The 17,812-nt window shown below is 43.1% G+C and overlaps 2 protein-coding genes and 1 long non-coding RNA gene across 7 annotated transcripts in view; 2 read left to right on the forward strand and 1 right to left on the reverse strand.

Annotated features, from left to right (window-relative positions):
* The window catches only part of sorbs2a (sorbin and SH3 domain containing 2a), a 60,689-nt gene that overhangs the window by 19,110 nt on the left and 23,767 nt on the right, over positions 1–17,812 (reverse strand). For 2 of the 4 annotated variants that reach the window (XM_061770532.1, XM_061770531.1), the window contains exons 6-15: positions 16,597–16,908; positions 14,642–14,768; positions 12,560–12,735; positions 9,901–9,967; positions 7,729–7,779; positions 7,432–7,654; positions 7,246–7,360; positions 4,677–4,748; positions 1,882–1,938; positions 790–839 (exon numbers count right to left, since the gene is read on the reverse strand). In XM_061770532.1, the coding sequence (XP_061626516.1) occupies positions 790–839; positions 1,882–1,938; positions 4,677–4,748; positions 7,246–7,360; positions 7,432–7,654; positions 7,729–7,779; positions 9,901–9,967; positions 12,560–12,735; positions 14,642–14,768; positions 16,597–16,908 (1,250 nt within the window). Of the gene's footprint in view, positions 1–789; positions 840–942; positions 1,060–1,881; positions 1,939–4,676; positions 4,749–7,245; positions 7,361–7,431; positions 7,655–7,728; positions 7,780–9,900; positions 9,968–12,559; positions 12,736–14,641; positions 14,769–16,596; positions 16,909–17,812 lie in introns of all 4 variants that reach the window. The other 2 variants (XM_061770528.1, XM_061770529.1) reach the window with 2 other exon arrangements.
* On the forward strand, positions 934–6,286 carry LOC133476741 (uncharacterized). 2 transcript variants are annotated; one of them, XR_009788137.1, is made up of 3 exons: positions 934–1,072; positions 1,637–1,711; positions 5,779–6,286. It is a non-coding gene; the product is annotated as an uncharacterized LOC133476741 (long non-coding RNA). The 2 variants fall into 2 exon arrangements; XR_009788136.1 differs by lacking the exon at positions 5,779–6,286 and adding an exon at positions 3,886–4,021.
* frg1 (FSHD region gene 1) overlaps positions 14,408–17,812 on the forward strand; it is a 436,830-nt gene continuing 433,425 nt past the window's right edge. Inside the window, exon 1 of the mRNA XM_061770540.1 lies at positions 14,408–14,433. Coding sequence (XP_061626524.1) covers positions 14,423–14,433 — 11 coding nt within the window. The 5' untranslated portion in view covers positions 14,408–14,422. The remainder of the gene's footprint in view (positions 14,434–17,812) is intronic.

Below are 17,812 nucleotides of genomic sequence, written 5' to 3' on the forward strand. Positions count from 1 at the left end.
TTTATGTCTCCAAAGTGTTCTGTAAATTGACTGTCTGTTGTACTAGAGCGGCTCCAACGACCGGAGACAAATTCCTTGTGTGTTTTGGACATACTTGGCAAATAAAGATGATTCTGATTCTGAGATAGGCGCTAGCACACCCACGACCCGAGTGAGGATAGCAGTTCAGAGAATGGATGGATTTTTCCACTCCATCATTGCTTCTCTACACTGGTCAAAAATAGGCAGACTTCCTGTGTATTTTCAGACATGGGTTCTTGAGACATTTTTTGCGGGTCTACTCATGATAGACGAGACTGCCAAATTTCATGTTGCAAAGTGTAACTGGCTCAGGGGGGCGGAATTTGTATCAGTAACAGTTTGTACACATTGATGTTTTCACACTACAGCATTGACTTCTTGGCATTGGCATTTTGTGCCCGCCGATCTAAAATGTCAAATGTGAGCTTCCTATTGCGAACGAAACAGCATATTCCTCGTATCCTATTTCTGCTCACTAGGGAGAGTGTCAGTTAAAAATCAGGGCGAAGGGAAAGGGAGAAGGATGGAGGGAGTAGGAGGGGTAAGGATAAGAGGTGAAGGGGCACGCTCAAAAGGTTTATTCCGCTTCAGAGAGCAAGGAAAATATAATGCTTATATAGTCTCGCGTTACATGATCAAATAAAGGGGAGCAATAACAAGGACAAAAGCACAGCGCTCAGTCAGAGCATGGAACAGTGATGTTGACAAGATGGGGGGGAGGGGCAAGCTGGAAGGGGACAAAAATAAAAGAGCACAAGGGGTTGTTACCTCGCGGGTCTCTCTGGGGGCTTGTCGACAGGAGCGACCGGCAGGGTTGCCTGGAAGACAGAAAAAGATACAAAAAAGGAAAGAATGAGCCAGGTTGATGAGGGGTCAACAAAAGGTGGAGTGGCTCCCAAGAGCACCGGAGACTGCACGCGCCTCTGGATGTGTCACATTGAAAAGGCTCCCCCTGCCCCCCAGGCGTAACGGAGATGATGGTTCCACGTGGTGCACCTGAGCAGAAACGAAGCACTGCTCGGGCTCTGCGCGGCCACTCTGAAGAATGAAGGTGAATTAGCAAAGGAGCTAAGCTAAGCTAAGGGTGGGGGTCAAATGCTGCTTCATAAACATGGACCGGATCAACTGGAATAGACCTGAATAAACAAACTGTAAACCAAGGCAACTCATGGTGTTTCACCATTCTGTTTCTTTACAGTCATAAATAATTAGAATATACATATGTTGACACCGCTGACCATTGTACCTACGCCTTATTCACCTCTCTATCTATTTATTCATGCACGCATACATTTATTAAAGTCGATGTGGTTTCCATTGTGTTCTTTGGGTTAATTACAACACTGCTGACTATCGTTGCTGCTCTACACATTCGCACGTGTATATTTACAGTACATACAGTAGCATACATTGAGATTCTAATACGTGATGGCTCTGCAATGTTCTGCGTCCATATGCCAGGAAGGTTTTCACGACATACAACGCTGATGACTATTTTTGCTACTGTTCGCATTCACTTCTGCATAAAAATTGCGATTTATTTATGTAGACACTGACATGTGATTGACATTGCTTTTTCTTTGGCTTTTTTGGCAATACTCCCAAACGTGAGAAGAGACGAAAAAGGATACAGCGGGTACACAGACATTACAGACGAGCAGCGTCACCGGACACGTTGTCAGTTGTTAAGGTACGTTTCTATGTTTTGAAGAGTGGTTAACATCTTCTACATGAATTGTATTTCCTCTCGGAACATTGAAATGTCATTGTACAGTATTCCGTTCACCGTTGGCATTTGTTTTGGAAGCCCCGTTCACGTTACATTGCTGCAACGCTACATTAGTCACACACATTATTTACCTCGATGCGCTGGCGAGCCGAGACGTCTGGATTATAATCCAGCCGTTTTTTAGGAGGCTTGAGCGGCGGGGATGAGCGTGGGAGGCAGGAGGAAGAGGAGGAGGAAGAGGAGGAAGGTGAAGATGAGGTGAAGGAGGAGAAGCAGCGGTGGCATCATGGGGAGCGGGAAATGTGGAAAAGAGTGGACACCCATTAGAGAAATTGGACATTTACAAATGAATGAATCTCCACATCACACATGCTCATACACACCGAGTGGTCACTTCCTTAGGTACACATAAGGAGCCTCCTGAAATCCAATACCAGAAGTGTATGAAAAACTACGCTTGTAATAGGTAAGAATTCTCACTTTTGATCGAATGTCAAAAGTCATCTCATGTCGCTAAACAGGGTAGCCAAAATGTTAGAAACGGCTCTCATTGCGCTAGTACAACCACAATAATTAGAATCCCAGATTATCGCGCTACTGGTCACTTTAAACTCCTTGAAGTCTCGGCGCCCTTTGCTCAGCGGTCATTGCACCGGACTATTGCTATATTAGTCGTTCAAACGGCTCTATGTATTAGAGGACTCTGCATCTTTTTGCACAATTGTCAAAAAGAAAAAAAAAAGAAAAAATTACCAGATAACTAGCAACCCTTTTTTTTTGTCAATGTCTTTCTGCCTCCAAACGTCTGTTGTCGTCGTGCTAGAGCGGCTCCAACTGCCGGAGACAAATTCCTCGTGTGTTTTTTGGACATACTTGCCAAAATAAAGATCATTCTGATTCTGATACTCATTAAAATACATGTAGATTCAAAATGCTATTGCGACGACGACTTTTTACAATAATAACATCCATGTACTGTATTCATGGGGGTGGTATCTAATGAACAGGTGGTGTTTGAGGAAAAAACAAAACAAAACATTACATTATGACCAAATGACATTACTGTAGTAAATGAATACGTTTTTCTACATTTTTTTTTTATTATTTGAATTACTATTTTACATTTGTAATGAATTATTTGTTAATGTTGAATGCTTTGGTGAACAATTTGAGTTGGAGGATTTTGTAACTATGCCTATTACGTTACACATAGAGTGCATACATATACACATTACATATACCGGTATTACATTGTCGTATATTGCATTTTAAAACTCATTTTTATCACATTTTATATTTAATGAATTTAATAAATAGAATTGCCATTATTTGGACTTAGAACATTTATACTGTGTTTTGTTTTTCCATTTCAAATACACCATAGATTAGTGTAATGTATTTTACATTCATTATACTTTTCATTCTTCTCTGATTGGCTGGGAGGAATCACATGGTTTGTCTGCCTTATAATGAGGGTAGGTTTGAAGTCACCAAAGGCTCCTTATCCTACGAAGTGGAATTATTACCTGTGTAAAGGGAGGTCTTGTATTGGATGCACCTAATGAAGTAACCAGCAAGTGCACACGTGGTCATGCAATGTGAGGTCTGGAAACAACACCAACGGCTGAGTCAAACGCTGCAATATATTATTGTCTAAAATCCAGCAGAGGGCGCCAAAGGCATTATGCTTGTCTCGAAAGCGGCCTTCCAATCGCATCGAACATGAGGCAAATGAATAGGAAGACTTAGCATTGCTTTTCTGCGCTTCTGTGTACAGTGGAACCTCCAAAGTTGAATCCCGCTAAACCTCAGGAAATTGTCGCATTCTGTATCTGTATACACACATAACAATGATGCTGGTGGTGTTTGGGGCATCTTAGCGGTATTGCGGAAGGGGTACTGAATCTGGAACAGATTCGTTCCATTTCCATGATTTGATATGTTATATTATATTCACACTCCAGTTCTGGCTTTCCACTCTTCCCTTTGACACGGTCACCATCCCGCCTCTGATACCAAATCCCGAGCCGTCATCCCCCCCATTACTTCTATTGGTAATGTTCTTCTTTGGAACAGACCATTTTCATTTCAATTATTTGTAATGCGAATCTTTTTTCTTCAACTTCCTATTCCAGCCCTGGCTTTCCGGTATTCCCTTTCACAGTCGCTGTTCCGACTCTCAGACTCTCTCCGAAGTCATGATATTGCCAGGTTGTCTTCGTTGTCCCGATTCAATGTTGGCACCTTTCAAACAGACAAACAGCAGCCAGGAAAGAACAAGTTTTGACTGGCAGTGCAAGAGGGATTCTTTCCATTATTCTGAGGCCGTCTCTTCACAGAGAACAGCAAAAGCCTGCAAAATGCCGGGGGAAAACCCAGCGTTGCGTGTGAAAGGAGCAACTGACTCTGGAAAGGATGTCCTGGATTTCCACCATTCCATGCCCCACCTAATACTAACTCGGAAGTTGGGAAATTGACAGGTCGGCTCCGTTCGATGCCAGCGCCCATCACGCATAACGACAACTTGCAAAAGGCCAGCTTTGAGGCAGTACGTAAGGGGCTACTCCGCTATGACTCCTGCTAAACCTTCGAGGTTCCACTGTATAATTTTTGTACATAAAAGTCCGAAATAAAAATGACAGGTTTGAGTATGAATATATCAATACCTGCTTGCCAACAAATGAAATCCAGAAAAGACCAAAGTCTGTTGGTGGGGCATAGCGGAGTCACAGCACCAAACAAACTACTACATCATGCCCACAGACAGTAGCTAGCCCCACCGAGTGTACTAGTGCACACACACACACACACACATACTATATATACATAGTAACAAAACCACAAGGTTGGTGTGGAGAAAAAGTGAGTGCAAAGTCCTAGAAGGTGAGCGAGGGCTCAAGAGTAGCTGGGCCTACCGCTAACTTACCGGGCGGCCAAACTCCAGCTCGGAAAAGAACTTATACCAAGGCTCGTTCTCTAAATCTACGTCATCATAGGTCTGGAAAAAAAACGTGAAAGTGGGAAGAGAGACAAGAAAGAAGAAGGAAGTATGGAGAGAAGTCACATAAATATGGAGTGCGGTGGTGGATGTGGACCTCGGCTGAAGATTTGGAAACAAAAAGAAATCAAAGCCTATTCAAAAATGGTTTACGAGCTACAGTTAATATGGTGGAACATGGAACTCAAACAGTTTCGTGGTCAACCGACTCAGAATTAAACTTCTAATTCTGTGGGCCTACCAATGTGAACAGTTTGGTGGTGAAAAGACCTCAATTCAAGCAAAAATGAAGGACCCCTTGGAAGTCCAACGGTTCAATGGTGAAAGGACTCGCAATTCGACCAAAACCAACCGGGATTTCAGAGCGCTCACAGTTTGGTGGTCGGAAGATTCACAAATCGCAAAAATAGGTTTAGTGAACATTGTTAATAGTCACATTTGAAATATAGGGGGGAAAAAAAAGGGCATTTCAAAAATGACTGTTGAAATGCATTGCACATCAATTAAAACAAATGTACAAAAATCAAAAAATTCTAAAGGATTAAATGCAATTTGATTGTACTTCATACAGCAAACAGCATGAATGTTAGGTCTTCTTATGTTTTTTGCAACTACACATCTGGAACCCAAAAGATTTGGTGGTCAAAAGACATGTAATTTGGACCGGCGACCGCCGAACAGTTCATGGTCCAAAGACTTTAGTGGTCAAATGACTCAGAATTCAACCTAAAACTCCTTGGACCTCAGAATGGTTTGCGATCCAAACCCCTAAAACCCCAGAAAATGGTCAAAATGACCTTCAAATAGAAGAGTTCCTCCGTGTTTCCGGGCATGGATTCTTAAGACTTTTTTGGTGGGTCTACTCCTGATTGACACGTCTAGCCGATTTCATTTTGCCGCGTGTGGCTTCGCTGGCTGAATTTTCAAATCTCATCATATTTTTTCATAAATATACTATGGCACAATTATTACCCACAATAACACTTCTATTGTTAAAATGTTTGATTGTTCTAATCCTATTCCTGCACAGATGCCAGGGCGTGTTTTTTGTTGCAGTCATCTCGCTTAGCTGTGGTTTTGAGGGAACGATGAGCAGCGAGGCTTGGTGGTGGCTGCTGACAGCACTGTGAGCAACACACGCAAAAGCAACACAATGATGAGTGTGATAGAAAGAAAAAAAAAAACCAGTTTACGCAGCGTTAGAACTAAGAAGCCCAGCACGGCCATTCACGAAGAGCAGTCAACACGACGAGTGTTGACTCGCATGCTCCTGTACTCGCTACCTTATGAAACATCCATCCATCCATTTTCAACAGCGCTTATCCTGGTTAGGGTCGCGGAGCGCCGGAGCCTATCCCAGCTGACTTCGGGCGAAAGGCGGACTACACCCTGAACTGGTCGCCAGTCAGTCGCAGGGCCGTTATGGAACAGTATCTACCGATAGAAGGTGCAAGTAACTCTTTTGCTCCCCGCGGTCAATCGGCCGCAGTAGACCTCCCAAAGGGATAGCAAGTATGCTCTCATGGCATGAATGACATCATATAAACCCTCATCGTAGAAAGCGTCAACGCAAATAAGTGAGGAGAGAATGGCGAATCAACTTAGTACGCTATATCAACGTGGCTTCATGTTGACTTGCTAATTGTCATCGTGTTTTCATTTTAGATAGCCCGATGCTTATGTGGTTTTTTTGAAATTGTAGAATCTCCTTTAAATGGAAGCCATTTCATTGTGGAAAAACTCACATGTAGAATTTTCTGCCATCAGAAAATATTTTTTTTCAAATATTAAAATATGAGAGTAAAATAATAGGATTAAACTATATGTATTATATTAAAGACAGTCGCTACAAAATCTTTGCAATGGAATCTACGAAATGTCACTGTGGAAAACGTTTTTTTCACACTTTCTGCTGTCTGGGATTATTGTTAAAAACATGTTTTTATGAAAATTATACAAAATCGTAATTGTTAACTGATGGATCCAACTTTTTAACTTCAAATGTAATATTTATTTCCTTTAAAGATTCAATTCAATGTTTACCTGAAAGAGAATAAAAAGCAAATGTCATCATGGAAAAATGTAGCCTTCTTTTTGTGTCTGGAATTATTGTGAAAGATATTTACAGAAAATAGAATACAAGTGACTTGACTTCCATGTTTTTCGAGATACGAGCTGTCGTTTGGCTGATTTATTTTGCTTTGACTTAGCGAGCGCAAATTTGAGATACGAGCAACTCAACTCACTTCTAAACAAGCAGAGCTTTGGCAGATAGAATTAGTGAGCAATTCTTCCAAAAAGAGGCAGCATGTGCTAGTGGAGATAAAGCGCAATATATGTGCAGTCCATTATTGTGAATGAAAAATAGAAAAATATTATTACCAAAACTATAATCGAATTAATTGCCCAAATATTTCAACAATAATTAAAACAAAACCTCATCTGTACATTTGCTATCATAAATATATTTATGAAATAAATATAAACAAATACGTACGGGTCTTTCATGCTCTAAAATGGAGGACTTCCCTGGCTCGTACTCAAAAATACTCCTTGGCTCAGCGCGGTACTTTCTTGTGTCCACTTTCCTGTCGGGTGGACCCCATTCGTTCCTATGGAGAAGAACCATTAGGCCCCCCCCCAAAAAAGTCAAAATTCCTGTGAGACGCGAATATTTTCTCACATATCTGGTGTGTCACGGTCACTGTCTCTGGCCCTCAGCTGGAGCAGGGAGGGCGGCGGCGGCGGCGGCGGGGGAGGAGGCACGGGTGACGGCGAAGGAGAGGGATCCCGGCCGGCCAGGTTTTGCCCGCCGCTGTCCGACGGGCTCTTTGCGAGCGGCCTGTAGGTATGTGTACGTGGGGGCGGGTGGGCCAAGGTGGCGCTTGGTGGCATGCTGTAGTCATCTGTTAAAGATCCAACATTATATTTGACTAAATGACTTATTTGTATGATTCATGTATCATAAAGCATAGCTCACCGTTGTTAACGATAGCAAATGTTGCACTGTAAGTGTCCGAATAGTCGTCATCTGAAAAGGAACGTGCAAATTAGTCCGTTTCTCAATACAGAAGAAACACATGACTGTAGACGACCACCAGTGGCGGTTTCTGGACGTGCGTCATCACAGCGCGGCACTGCTCGGGCGGGGGGTGGCAACGTGTCCCAAAATAATAAAAAAAAAAAAGCAATGGAAACATGTTTTTCTATTGTGTAATGCATGACTTGTCATTCGTTGCCGTTTGTATGTGAAATTTGCAACCCCTTGTGGAGTCGCCCTCTGTGGAAGAGTTGCCTTTTGAAAGTTCATATTGATAACAACCCACTCGAGGTCAACCGTGTCCCAGGATCATTTAACTGGCCGCTACTAAGAATCAACTACAGAACCCAATTTAATGCAAAGAGCAGCATTTACCAAAGCGGTAGTCCCGCCGCATGTTTTTCAGTATGAAAAGAGAGTATCTAGCAAGAATTCCAGTAGATTCTGACGTCATGTGGTCGCTCCAAAGTGTTGTGTGTGTCCGTTTGTGTTGAGGGAGACTTACAGGTTCTACCTACCTCGCCTGCCTTCTAGTTTATTTTAGGTTGTACACGTTTTCAGGCTACAGAATGCTGCTGTCATGTAAATCAACACCCAAAACAATGAAAATAAGCGCCTAAAATGACCTTCCCATGCTTCATTTCCTCAACTATTAATGTTGTACTTTCCTAAAAAGAATAACATCTATTTTCAATAAATGAGCTCAGACGAAATATGTGTCGCATAAAAATACAAATCTCAAACCGTCACACCAGTACCTCTGCATGTCTTGCTCGGCATTGCTAATTTCCTAAAAAGAAGACAAATTATTGATGCTACACTTCTCTAAAAAGGAAAATGTCATACAAAATGTACCTTGAAAGACAATAATCCAAAAGCCGAACATTCAGGCAAGGAACTGCTCACCACAAAATGTATTGTTCTTTTACTAAAAAGAAGACTTTGTATTGACGTTGGACTTTACTAAAAGTAAAAACATTACCTAAGGGGGTCATACAAAGTATGCCTCTAAAGTTGCATTCAAAAAATCCAAAAGTCGAAACCTCCACACACTGTATCTCACAAGGCAACGTTCATTTCCTAAAAAGAAGAGAAATGATTGACGCTAAAAAGAAAAACAAAAATCAAAGCTGCTGAGTTTTACAGTCTCAACATTTGGGAGACGTCCCGCAGAGCCTTCACTACACTTATTAAGGTCATATAAAATATGCATCTATAGTTGCACCAAAGTTAAACATCTCAGAAGGCACAGTTCATTTCCTAAAAAGAAGACAAACCATCGGTGTTGCATGTTCCTGAAAATAAAAACATTCATTTCATAAGGTCATACAAAATATGCCTCTCAAGTCGTATACAAATCGCAAAGTCGAACAATCACACAAGAGACTCAGCATATCTCGTAAGGCACCATTCATTTCCGGAAACTACTGATGATGCACTTTCCAAAATAGAAACGATTAAAGCTCCTGAGTTTTTCATCTCAACATTTCGCAGATGTCTCTTTTAGCCTTTGCTTTGCTTTTTCCACTGCAAGTTAGAAAAAAAAAAATCCTCCCTTTATTTGTCCAGTGCTGCGCTCTGACCATGACATTCCCCTATTGGCCTTGCTATATTTAGTACTGTATGCCATCCAACATCCACGCCTCCCCCTAACCACACACACTTTTCATGCCTCGATCAGCCAGCTGTGGCGCTTGAAACTTCTCCCACGTTTCCACTTTCCAGAGAAAACTGAGAAAAATGCGCCTTTGACTTCTTGCTTTTGAGGTCAACTGCACCCCACTGAGGCAACTTGCTTGTCATTATTCATCAGGACGAACACAAACACACGCACAATTACGCAACAGTTGTGCATTTGTATTTGTAGCCCGAGCTGTCAAGAACAAAAAAGCCCTTTACCGGACATTCGCAGTCAGACCCTCTAAATTGGGGCGCTTGTCCCAGGAGGGATTGTGTCTTATTAGAGAGTCTTCATCACCAGACTAATGAGTTCTGGCTATGGGCACGAGGGTGGGGGGATTCTTTGTGGGCTGGGGGGTAGTATTAACGAAAAAATTCCCCACACAAAGAATGGGAGCTTCTGAGGGTCATGGTGCAGTCAAGTTAACCTACCCGCTTTGTGGACCTTGTGGATCTGTTTGAACATGGTCTTGTACCAGTCCTTGGGCCGATCCACTGTCTATGTGGGGAGGGGGAAAAAATGCATGTTAGCGTAGCAACTATTAACACATCACCACATTATCAAGTCACATGTGTAAGAGTATCGGATTACAGGGCGAGATATGAAATAGCTATCAATCAACCTCGTAAGTGTGTTCTGTTGTAGGTTTCTATCCGGATAAATGCTGGCATTCGATCACGTCTCATGTGTGATATTATCTGACTAAAATGATCTTGATAAATGTCAGCATAGAAAATGTGAGCATTTTCTCATTTCTTATTTGTAAGAGTCTTTCACTCGAGGGCAACATTTAGAACACTTTCAGTGCAGCTCCGTATGAAAGTTGCTGTCTGGTTGGCATAGCAACTGATAGCAAGCATGTTAGTGTTTAATTGGTTTGTATGTGTTATCATGGGCGGCACGGTGGCCGACTGGTTAGAGCGTCAGCCTCACAGTTCTGAGGTGCGGGGTTCAATCCCCGTCCCCGCCTGTGTGGAGTTTGCATGTTCTCCCCGTGCCTGCGTGGGTTTTCTCCGGGCACTCCGGTTTCCTCCCACATCCCAAAAACATGCATGAATTGGAGACTCTAAATTGCCCGTAGGCATGACTGTGAGTGCGAATGGTTGTTTGTTCCTATGTGCCCTGCGATTGGCTGGCAACCAGTTCAGGGTGTACCCCGCCTCCTGCCCGATGACAGCTGGGATGGGCTCCAGCGCCCCCGCGACCCTAGTGAGGAGAAGCGGCTCAGAAAATGGATGGATGGATGTGTTATCATATCTGATTACTCATTCATTGCCATTGGTGGCTATCGAAGTCAAACATCAATTTTCACTGGGCGGGCTGGCAGTGAATGAGTTTTTAAGGGTATGATGCAAATTACTTAGCAATCTGCCTAGTATGCGCAGTTCTGTATGAAAGTTGTTGTCTGGAGAAATGTTAGCAGCTATTAGCATTTTAGAAATTCTTATGTGCAATAGAACCTGACTTACGGGCATGATGTGAAATACCTATCAATCTACCTAAGCAGAGCTCTGTGCTAAAGTTGCTATTTGCTTTTGAACAATACTCCATAATATACTATCTCACTAGAGGGCAAGAGCTAAAACACTTTCACACACACACACACACACTCAGTGCAGTTCTGTATTAAAGGTGCTATCTGGAAAAATGATAGCATAGCAGTTGTTAGCATCTGATAAATTCTTATGTGTATTAATACCCAAATACAGGGCAACATGTAAAATCCTGACTTATTTGCCGTAGCACTCCCTGCTCTATAAATCTCTGCTACATTTATCCAAGGTACATTCAGATTCATTTAAATTGGTTTGTATTTTTATGTATTTATGTATTGTTTGTCCCGTTCGGCTGTCAGGTCATGCAGAAAGGAGGATCTCTATCCCTTTTATGACGGAACAGTTTTACGGTGCTACAGTGGAGTTTTTAGGCTGCCTCTGCGGTTCTTTGTATTCTGATGGATTTGTATTGAAAATTTCAGGCGGACAGAACAAAGTTTTAAAGGGGAGTGACAGAAAAAACAAACAAACAAAAGGGAGCGAGTGATAAGATAACTCAATAATATAGGAAGAGTGGATAACAAAAGACAGGACATTAGCTGTAAGAAAGATGAGGAAAGTAAATCATTCTACAATGACACATTAGATTTGAGTGTCGTATGGGGCAGGACAGGACAATAAAGGACAGGACTGGACAGGACAAGGACAGGAGGGGAATTGGTTTCTATTGAATGGTTGATGTAAAGTGCTTTGTATGTAACACAAATGACCATCTGCTGCTCTGCCATATACACGAGCAAGGCTGACATTTTACAGAAAGTGTCTTATGTGAGTCTTTGTACGCACACTTAATGCTGCCTTTATTCAGTAGCACTAAAATAAAGTGCTATTTTGTGTGTTTGGGCTCGCCTCAGTACAAACTCCACAGAGAGGGAGAGTGTTGGACTGAGCATGTAAGCGCCGAGACTGGGGGCCAATTACCACTTCACTCTCCACGGTTACCAAATAGACAGGCCACAAAAATGCTTGTCTGCTAACAATAAGACGTGTCTGCTTTTCTGCAGGACTCCTCGAGTTTCTTCTCATCATTCTGGCAACGAGTTATTTTTCTAACTCAATTAACAAGGGTCCTCAAGAAGATGTGCTAATCCTCTACAGAAGTTGACACAATTTTCTACCAACTGTCATAATAATGTCATTATCGATGAGGACGGTACAGCGGTGCCTCGATTTACGAGTTTTTCGAGATAGGAGACATCATTCAACCGATTTTTTTGCTTTGACTTGCGGATAAAACTTTAAGATACGAGCACTGTATGGTGGCAGTAAACTCAATTCACAACAAGAGGAGTCTGGCAGATAGTGAATAATTCTTAAAAAAAAAATTCAAAATTATTTCCACTCCCAGTTGAAGTTTACTGTCAAACTAAACATAAAACAGATAATTACCATGTTTGTTTGACTTTTGAAGGCATATTTTTCCAGAAATAGTAGCATTTTTGGGGTGCTGGACTGTACTGACAAATGAAGATTCTGTCTGTGACCATGACAATCATTTTGATTGATACAGATCTAGATCGTGTCAAATGTTCACCGTGCGGATGGCAATGGGAATGCCCGACTCGTCCACTGGTCCGATGCCTTCGTAATGGGGGGCTTTGATGATGGACACTTTGGTTTCCTCCTCGGAGAAGCTGGCAATGGGCACGGTGCTTCTGAAGCTGGCATTGCCCGACACCACAGACTCTCTGGTGTATGCCTCGATGACATCTAAAACAGAAAATACAGACAATACAGTGGTACCTTGTTTTACCTAGTACTTCTGTATGTGCTATACTGAGGCAGAAAGAGTCGATATAGCCAAGGGCTAATGTAATATCATTTCGAAGCATTAAAACACGGAGTAGCTGCTTTTAGAGGGGAAATCCTGGAGAAAACCCCCCCAAAAAAACTGTGAAGAATATTCGGCCCAGTATGGAAAAATGTAGTAATTAAGGAAAGTGTTTATTTGTTTAGAATCTATTTTATTATGCTATTATTGTATGTTTACATACAATAATGTTTCCTGTCATAGTCCCGACATTCAAAGTCCCCACATTCAGTTCTAGGCTCTTCTCTTTCTGCCGAAGAACCCGCTTTCCACTTCTTCGACTTGGAACCACACACAGTAGCTGAATTTCAGGTTGACGGCGCCGGTGGCGGACGTGGTTAACCCGGGCCACGACCGATCCGGTATGGAATTCTTTGGACGAACGCTCACGTTTGTTTGGCCAAGTTGTAAGCCGGATGCCCTTCCTGACGCAACCCTCTGCATTTCTCCGGGCTCGGGACCGGCCTCCAGTTTGCACTGGCTTGTGCCCCCCATAGGGCTGCACTGGATAACAGAGCAATTCATCTTCTAAATGACAATGTGACGTCCCACATTCAAAATTTCAAAAAAAGTTTTGCTGGATCAGTTTGTGGTGCCAAAATGCACCAATGAATTGGAAAAGAAACAAATCAATCAGAATTTCCCTACGTTATTATGGAAGAACATTTGCGAAGAAGAAAATTCTTGTTATCACACAATTGTTGTCCGGGCATTATTGGACATAACATTTTGCCGACAAAGATGGAGCTTCACTTAGCGCCGATGCCCTCGTTCCTCGCCGCCTTCCCGCGGTCATGCTGATATGAATATTTTAAGACCAGCGGCAATGGAATATCCGAAGCTTGCGAGGTGACCAACTATTCTGCTTACTGTTGTACTTTCAGACCCACGCAGATATACGAAGACTGTGTCGCCTTATTGGGCTGACGTTTCCCTGCTCCACAGAGCGCTTTCGTTCGGCAAAAAAAGCAGGTGGGCGAGTCAAAATTCTTCTGTCAATTTGCCAAATGGAAGACGAGCTGCTAAAAACACGTGATTAGCAACTTCAAGATTTAAACGTCGATGCGGAATAATAAAGTTGACTCATCGACGAGTTGGTTCAAACACTAGTTGGTTCATAGCTATTTTTCTTATTAATAAAAATGTTCCAAAAAATACTTCTTGGAGGTTCAATGAGGAACGTTGATTTGAGATACGAGTGAGTTACCAGCATGGTCACAGGACAAATTCAACTCGTATGTCAAGGTACCATTGTATTAGAAAAAGAAAAGACTTGACTTTAATACAATACAACTCAGCACCAGACTGGTTAGCACATCTGCCTCACAGTTCTGAGTGCCTGCATGTCTTTTCTCCGGGCACTCCGGCTTCCTCCGACATCCCAAAAACAAGCATGGTAGGTTCATTGACGACTCTAAATTGTCTGTAGGTTCGAATGTGAGTGCGAATGGTTGTTTGTTTGTATGTGCCCTGCGATTGGCTGGCGAGCGGTTCCTGGTGTACCCCGCCTCTCGCCTGAAGATAGCTGGGACAGGCTCCAGCACGCCCACGACCTTAGTGAGGAGAAGTGGTAAGGAAAATGGATGGATGGATGGATGGACTCGGCGCCATTTGCACAATTGTCATTGTATCAGCAGTACCACATTACTGGCACCTTTTCATTGTGTTTTTCTGTTCGAAATGTATATTTTGGCATCGCGGCTGTTTGTTGTCATACGAGAGTGGCTCAAACTACCAGAGACAACTTTCTTGTGTGTGTTAACATACTTGGTCATTCTGATTATTCGTCATTCGTAAGCATCTCACCAGAGCTCTGGCTCGGCCTCAGGAGTCCGGTGCGAAGCGAGGTGGGTGGCGGCGGGTAAGATGGTGGCGAAAGCGGTCTCGGTGCATGCACCGTTCCCCCATTCATGGCATGAGAGAGCAGCTGGCCCTGTGAGGGGTGCCACAAACAAGATAATCAATGAAAATGGTAGTTGTACAACTTCTTTGCGCTACAAAAACGACGGAGGGCTGATTCTGGGAGGGCAATCGTCAACAGACCCTCGAGTTTAGTTATGATGTCAAGCACAACACATTATTTCACATTAAAAAGGTATTTCAAAAATTCTTTCGTTAGTCACTGACGACAGTATCGCCAAATGAAAAGTAAAACTACAATGCATTTCTACTCGGATTGGCGACAATGAGATTGAATTTCTGTGTAAAGCATCTCGGACATCCTGCATTTCCTCCAATCGTGAATGGCACATTTGTTTACTCAACCGCAGAGAGTACCTGGCATTCATTGTGAAGTGAGGCATGGCGCTCGTTTGGGAGGAGGCCTTTATTTATCCAAATGTTTGTGTCAGGGCAGAGCGAGAATTGTTACTTCCATGTTGCAATGGGAATGGACAGTTTGCATTTGCGACATGGCTTTAAGAGCATGCCGATGAGTACTTAGGTTAGTTTAGGTAGAGGCTTTATTGAGTCTGAAAGGAAATTGTGGTATTCTGTTTGTTTGTTTAGGTAAGGTATTGACAACTGATCATTTACACATTCTGGGATTCCATTTGTCATGAGATAGATGGTACCATACTTGCGGCATGGAATTGAGGTCAAATACTTTGATCAGGAACAACATTCGTTCATTCTGTTTGTTGTTAGTTGGCTACTTTATTGATCCTAAAAGACAATTCCGGAATTCTGCTTGTAGTTAGGTATAGGCCTACGACTGCACTTGTAGCATGGCTGTAAGCTAGTAAATCCTGATGAGTATTTCGGTTTGGTAGAGACATTATTGATCCTTAAAGTCAATTCTGGCAATTTGTTCGACTGGCATTCTATTTATCCCAATATTTTGTTTGCCGTTCATTTAGGTAGGTGCTACTCGCGGCACAGCTGTACGACCATGCGGATGAGCATTTACGCAAGGGAGAAATTGTATGAATTCTCCAATTCTATTTGTTTTTAGGTAAATAACTTTATATGAAATTTGGACACTTTCTGCAATGCTATAAGACCAAGTTGGAAGATATTTGACCGATCCGGAAGTACATTGTGGAATTCCATTTGTTGTGTGAGGTTTCAACTTTATCGACCCCGTTTGTTGTTAGCTCAAAACCTTTTGAATCGTGAAACACAGGTTTGCGTCATAGTTGCACTTGCGGGACTGCTGTAAGACAATTTTGATACAGACATTATTGACTGCATTTCTGTATGCCGTTCGGTTAGGTAGGTACTGCTGCGCTTGCAGCATGGTTGTACGACCGTGTTTGATGCATATTTAGTTGAGGTAGAAACTACACTGATCCTGGAATTCTGTATGGCCATAGGAGCGGCAGAAACCTGAGTGAGTGGCTAATGTACCCAATTAGGGAATGGCGTCTTACAGCAGAGGCCACCTTTTAGGAATATACCCTAAATACTTATTTAGGAGTTAAAGAAGTGGTCTGCTTGCACTATTAGATGACAAGTAGGACTGGCTAGGATTGCACATGCGATTTTCCTTTCTCGGTTTTTGAATTTATGCTACAAACCCAGAATAGAAAGGCATGTGTTAGAACTGGAGCGTTACACAGAAAGGAACACAGAGCAGAGCTTTGAGTGCAGAGGCGTTGCAATGACAGGGTGGTGGGCTAAAGTCTGGAATCAAGCAGGTAGTTGAGAACAGAAAATGAGTGGCAGATAGAAGCGACACATGGCGGTGTGGCTATCCGAGTGAGTTGGCGGAGCGTCTGTTTTGGGTAAATGCGGCGGTGACTTGCTGGGATAATAATTACGTTAGTGACAGTGGCTGTTGCAGCGGCTGTGAAGACCGAGACGTGGCTGAGGGTGGGCGATGGCGTGGGCGAGGCGCCGGGCGAGTCCAGGCTACAGATCTGCAGCTCGTCCAGCAGACCCGCCGTGGAGGAGGAGTAGTGGCTGAGAGCCGAGACCGTCACGGGAGAGGCGGGGGGCGATGTGGTGACGGTAGCGACATACGGGCTGGGTGACAGCCCCTTGGACATTAGGCCCGACAGGTAGTTGAGGGATTCGGAGCTGTGGCTGAGAAAGGGGGAGTGACGTGCTGTGGAGTCAAAGGAGACGGGGCCCTGGTGATGGGGGGGGGGGGGGGGGGGGGGAAGGAAGAAAGCTTAGTGGCATTCCTCATTAGCAGTCCTGTCACAAAGCATGAGTGGAAATAACACAGTGACGTGTCATGACGCTGCAGCGGGTCTTCATTGATTAATGCTGTGGATGGAAAAGGCTTTGTTAGTATGAGTGCAAATACACTACATGGACACAAGGATTGGGACCGATTGGTAGTGTAGTGGTTCACGTAGCTGACAAAAACCTTGGAGAAAATGGAAATGAAGAGAAGCCACAGTCAATCTAATAACGTCACTCAGGGTCAATCTGACGTTGCTGTGCGTTGCTGTGGTACTCATCTGCAGAGGGTGCTGGTGCATAGTAGTACAAATGCTTGTGTAAGGCCGGTCAATGTCTGTCCATCGCTTGACAGAAATGTGTTACTTCCATGCATACTGAACTGAACAATACAAGCTAGGTGGAAACCTGGCTGTAATTTCGGATTGCAGTTTGCATTTGGTTTTCTGGGCTGTGACATGTGTTTACATTTAGTCTGACTGTGCCATGATTGGCTGGCTTTGCAGACCCTGTTAATGCAGTTCACCGGGCGGTCTTCCATTTGAATCGAAAGAGCAAATTTTGATTCCCTCTATACGTTAACTATTAGCATTCCAGCCTCATCAGCCGTGTCCATATAATGTACTTCACGCTGACTTTCACGCATTAGTGTAATGTACCAGCTGCGTACACATGAAAAGAACCAGAGTTAGTTTACTTGCTTGTATGGCAGCACCAAGAATGAAAACAAAAGGGCAATACATAAGATTTCACATACGACAGACTGTAGCTATCCCGCCAAATGATCCCTCTTTGGCCTATCACACCGCACCCAGGAAAGGCAGGATATTGTCTACTAATGACAAGTGA

Source organism: Phyllopteryx taeniolatus, chromosome 4 (genome assembly GCF_024500385.1).
Source record: "Phyllopteryx taeniolatus isolate TA_2022b chromosome 4, UOR_Ptae_1.2, whole genome shotgun sequence".
In the NCBI taxonomy this organism is placed as follows: Eukaryota; Metazoa; Chordata; class Actinopteri; order Syngnathiformes; family Syngnathidae; genus Phyllopteryx; species Phyllopteryx taeniolatus.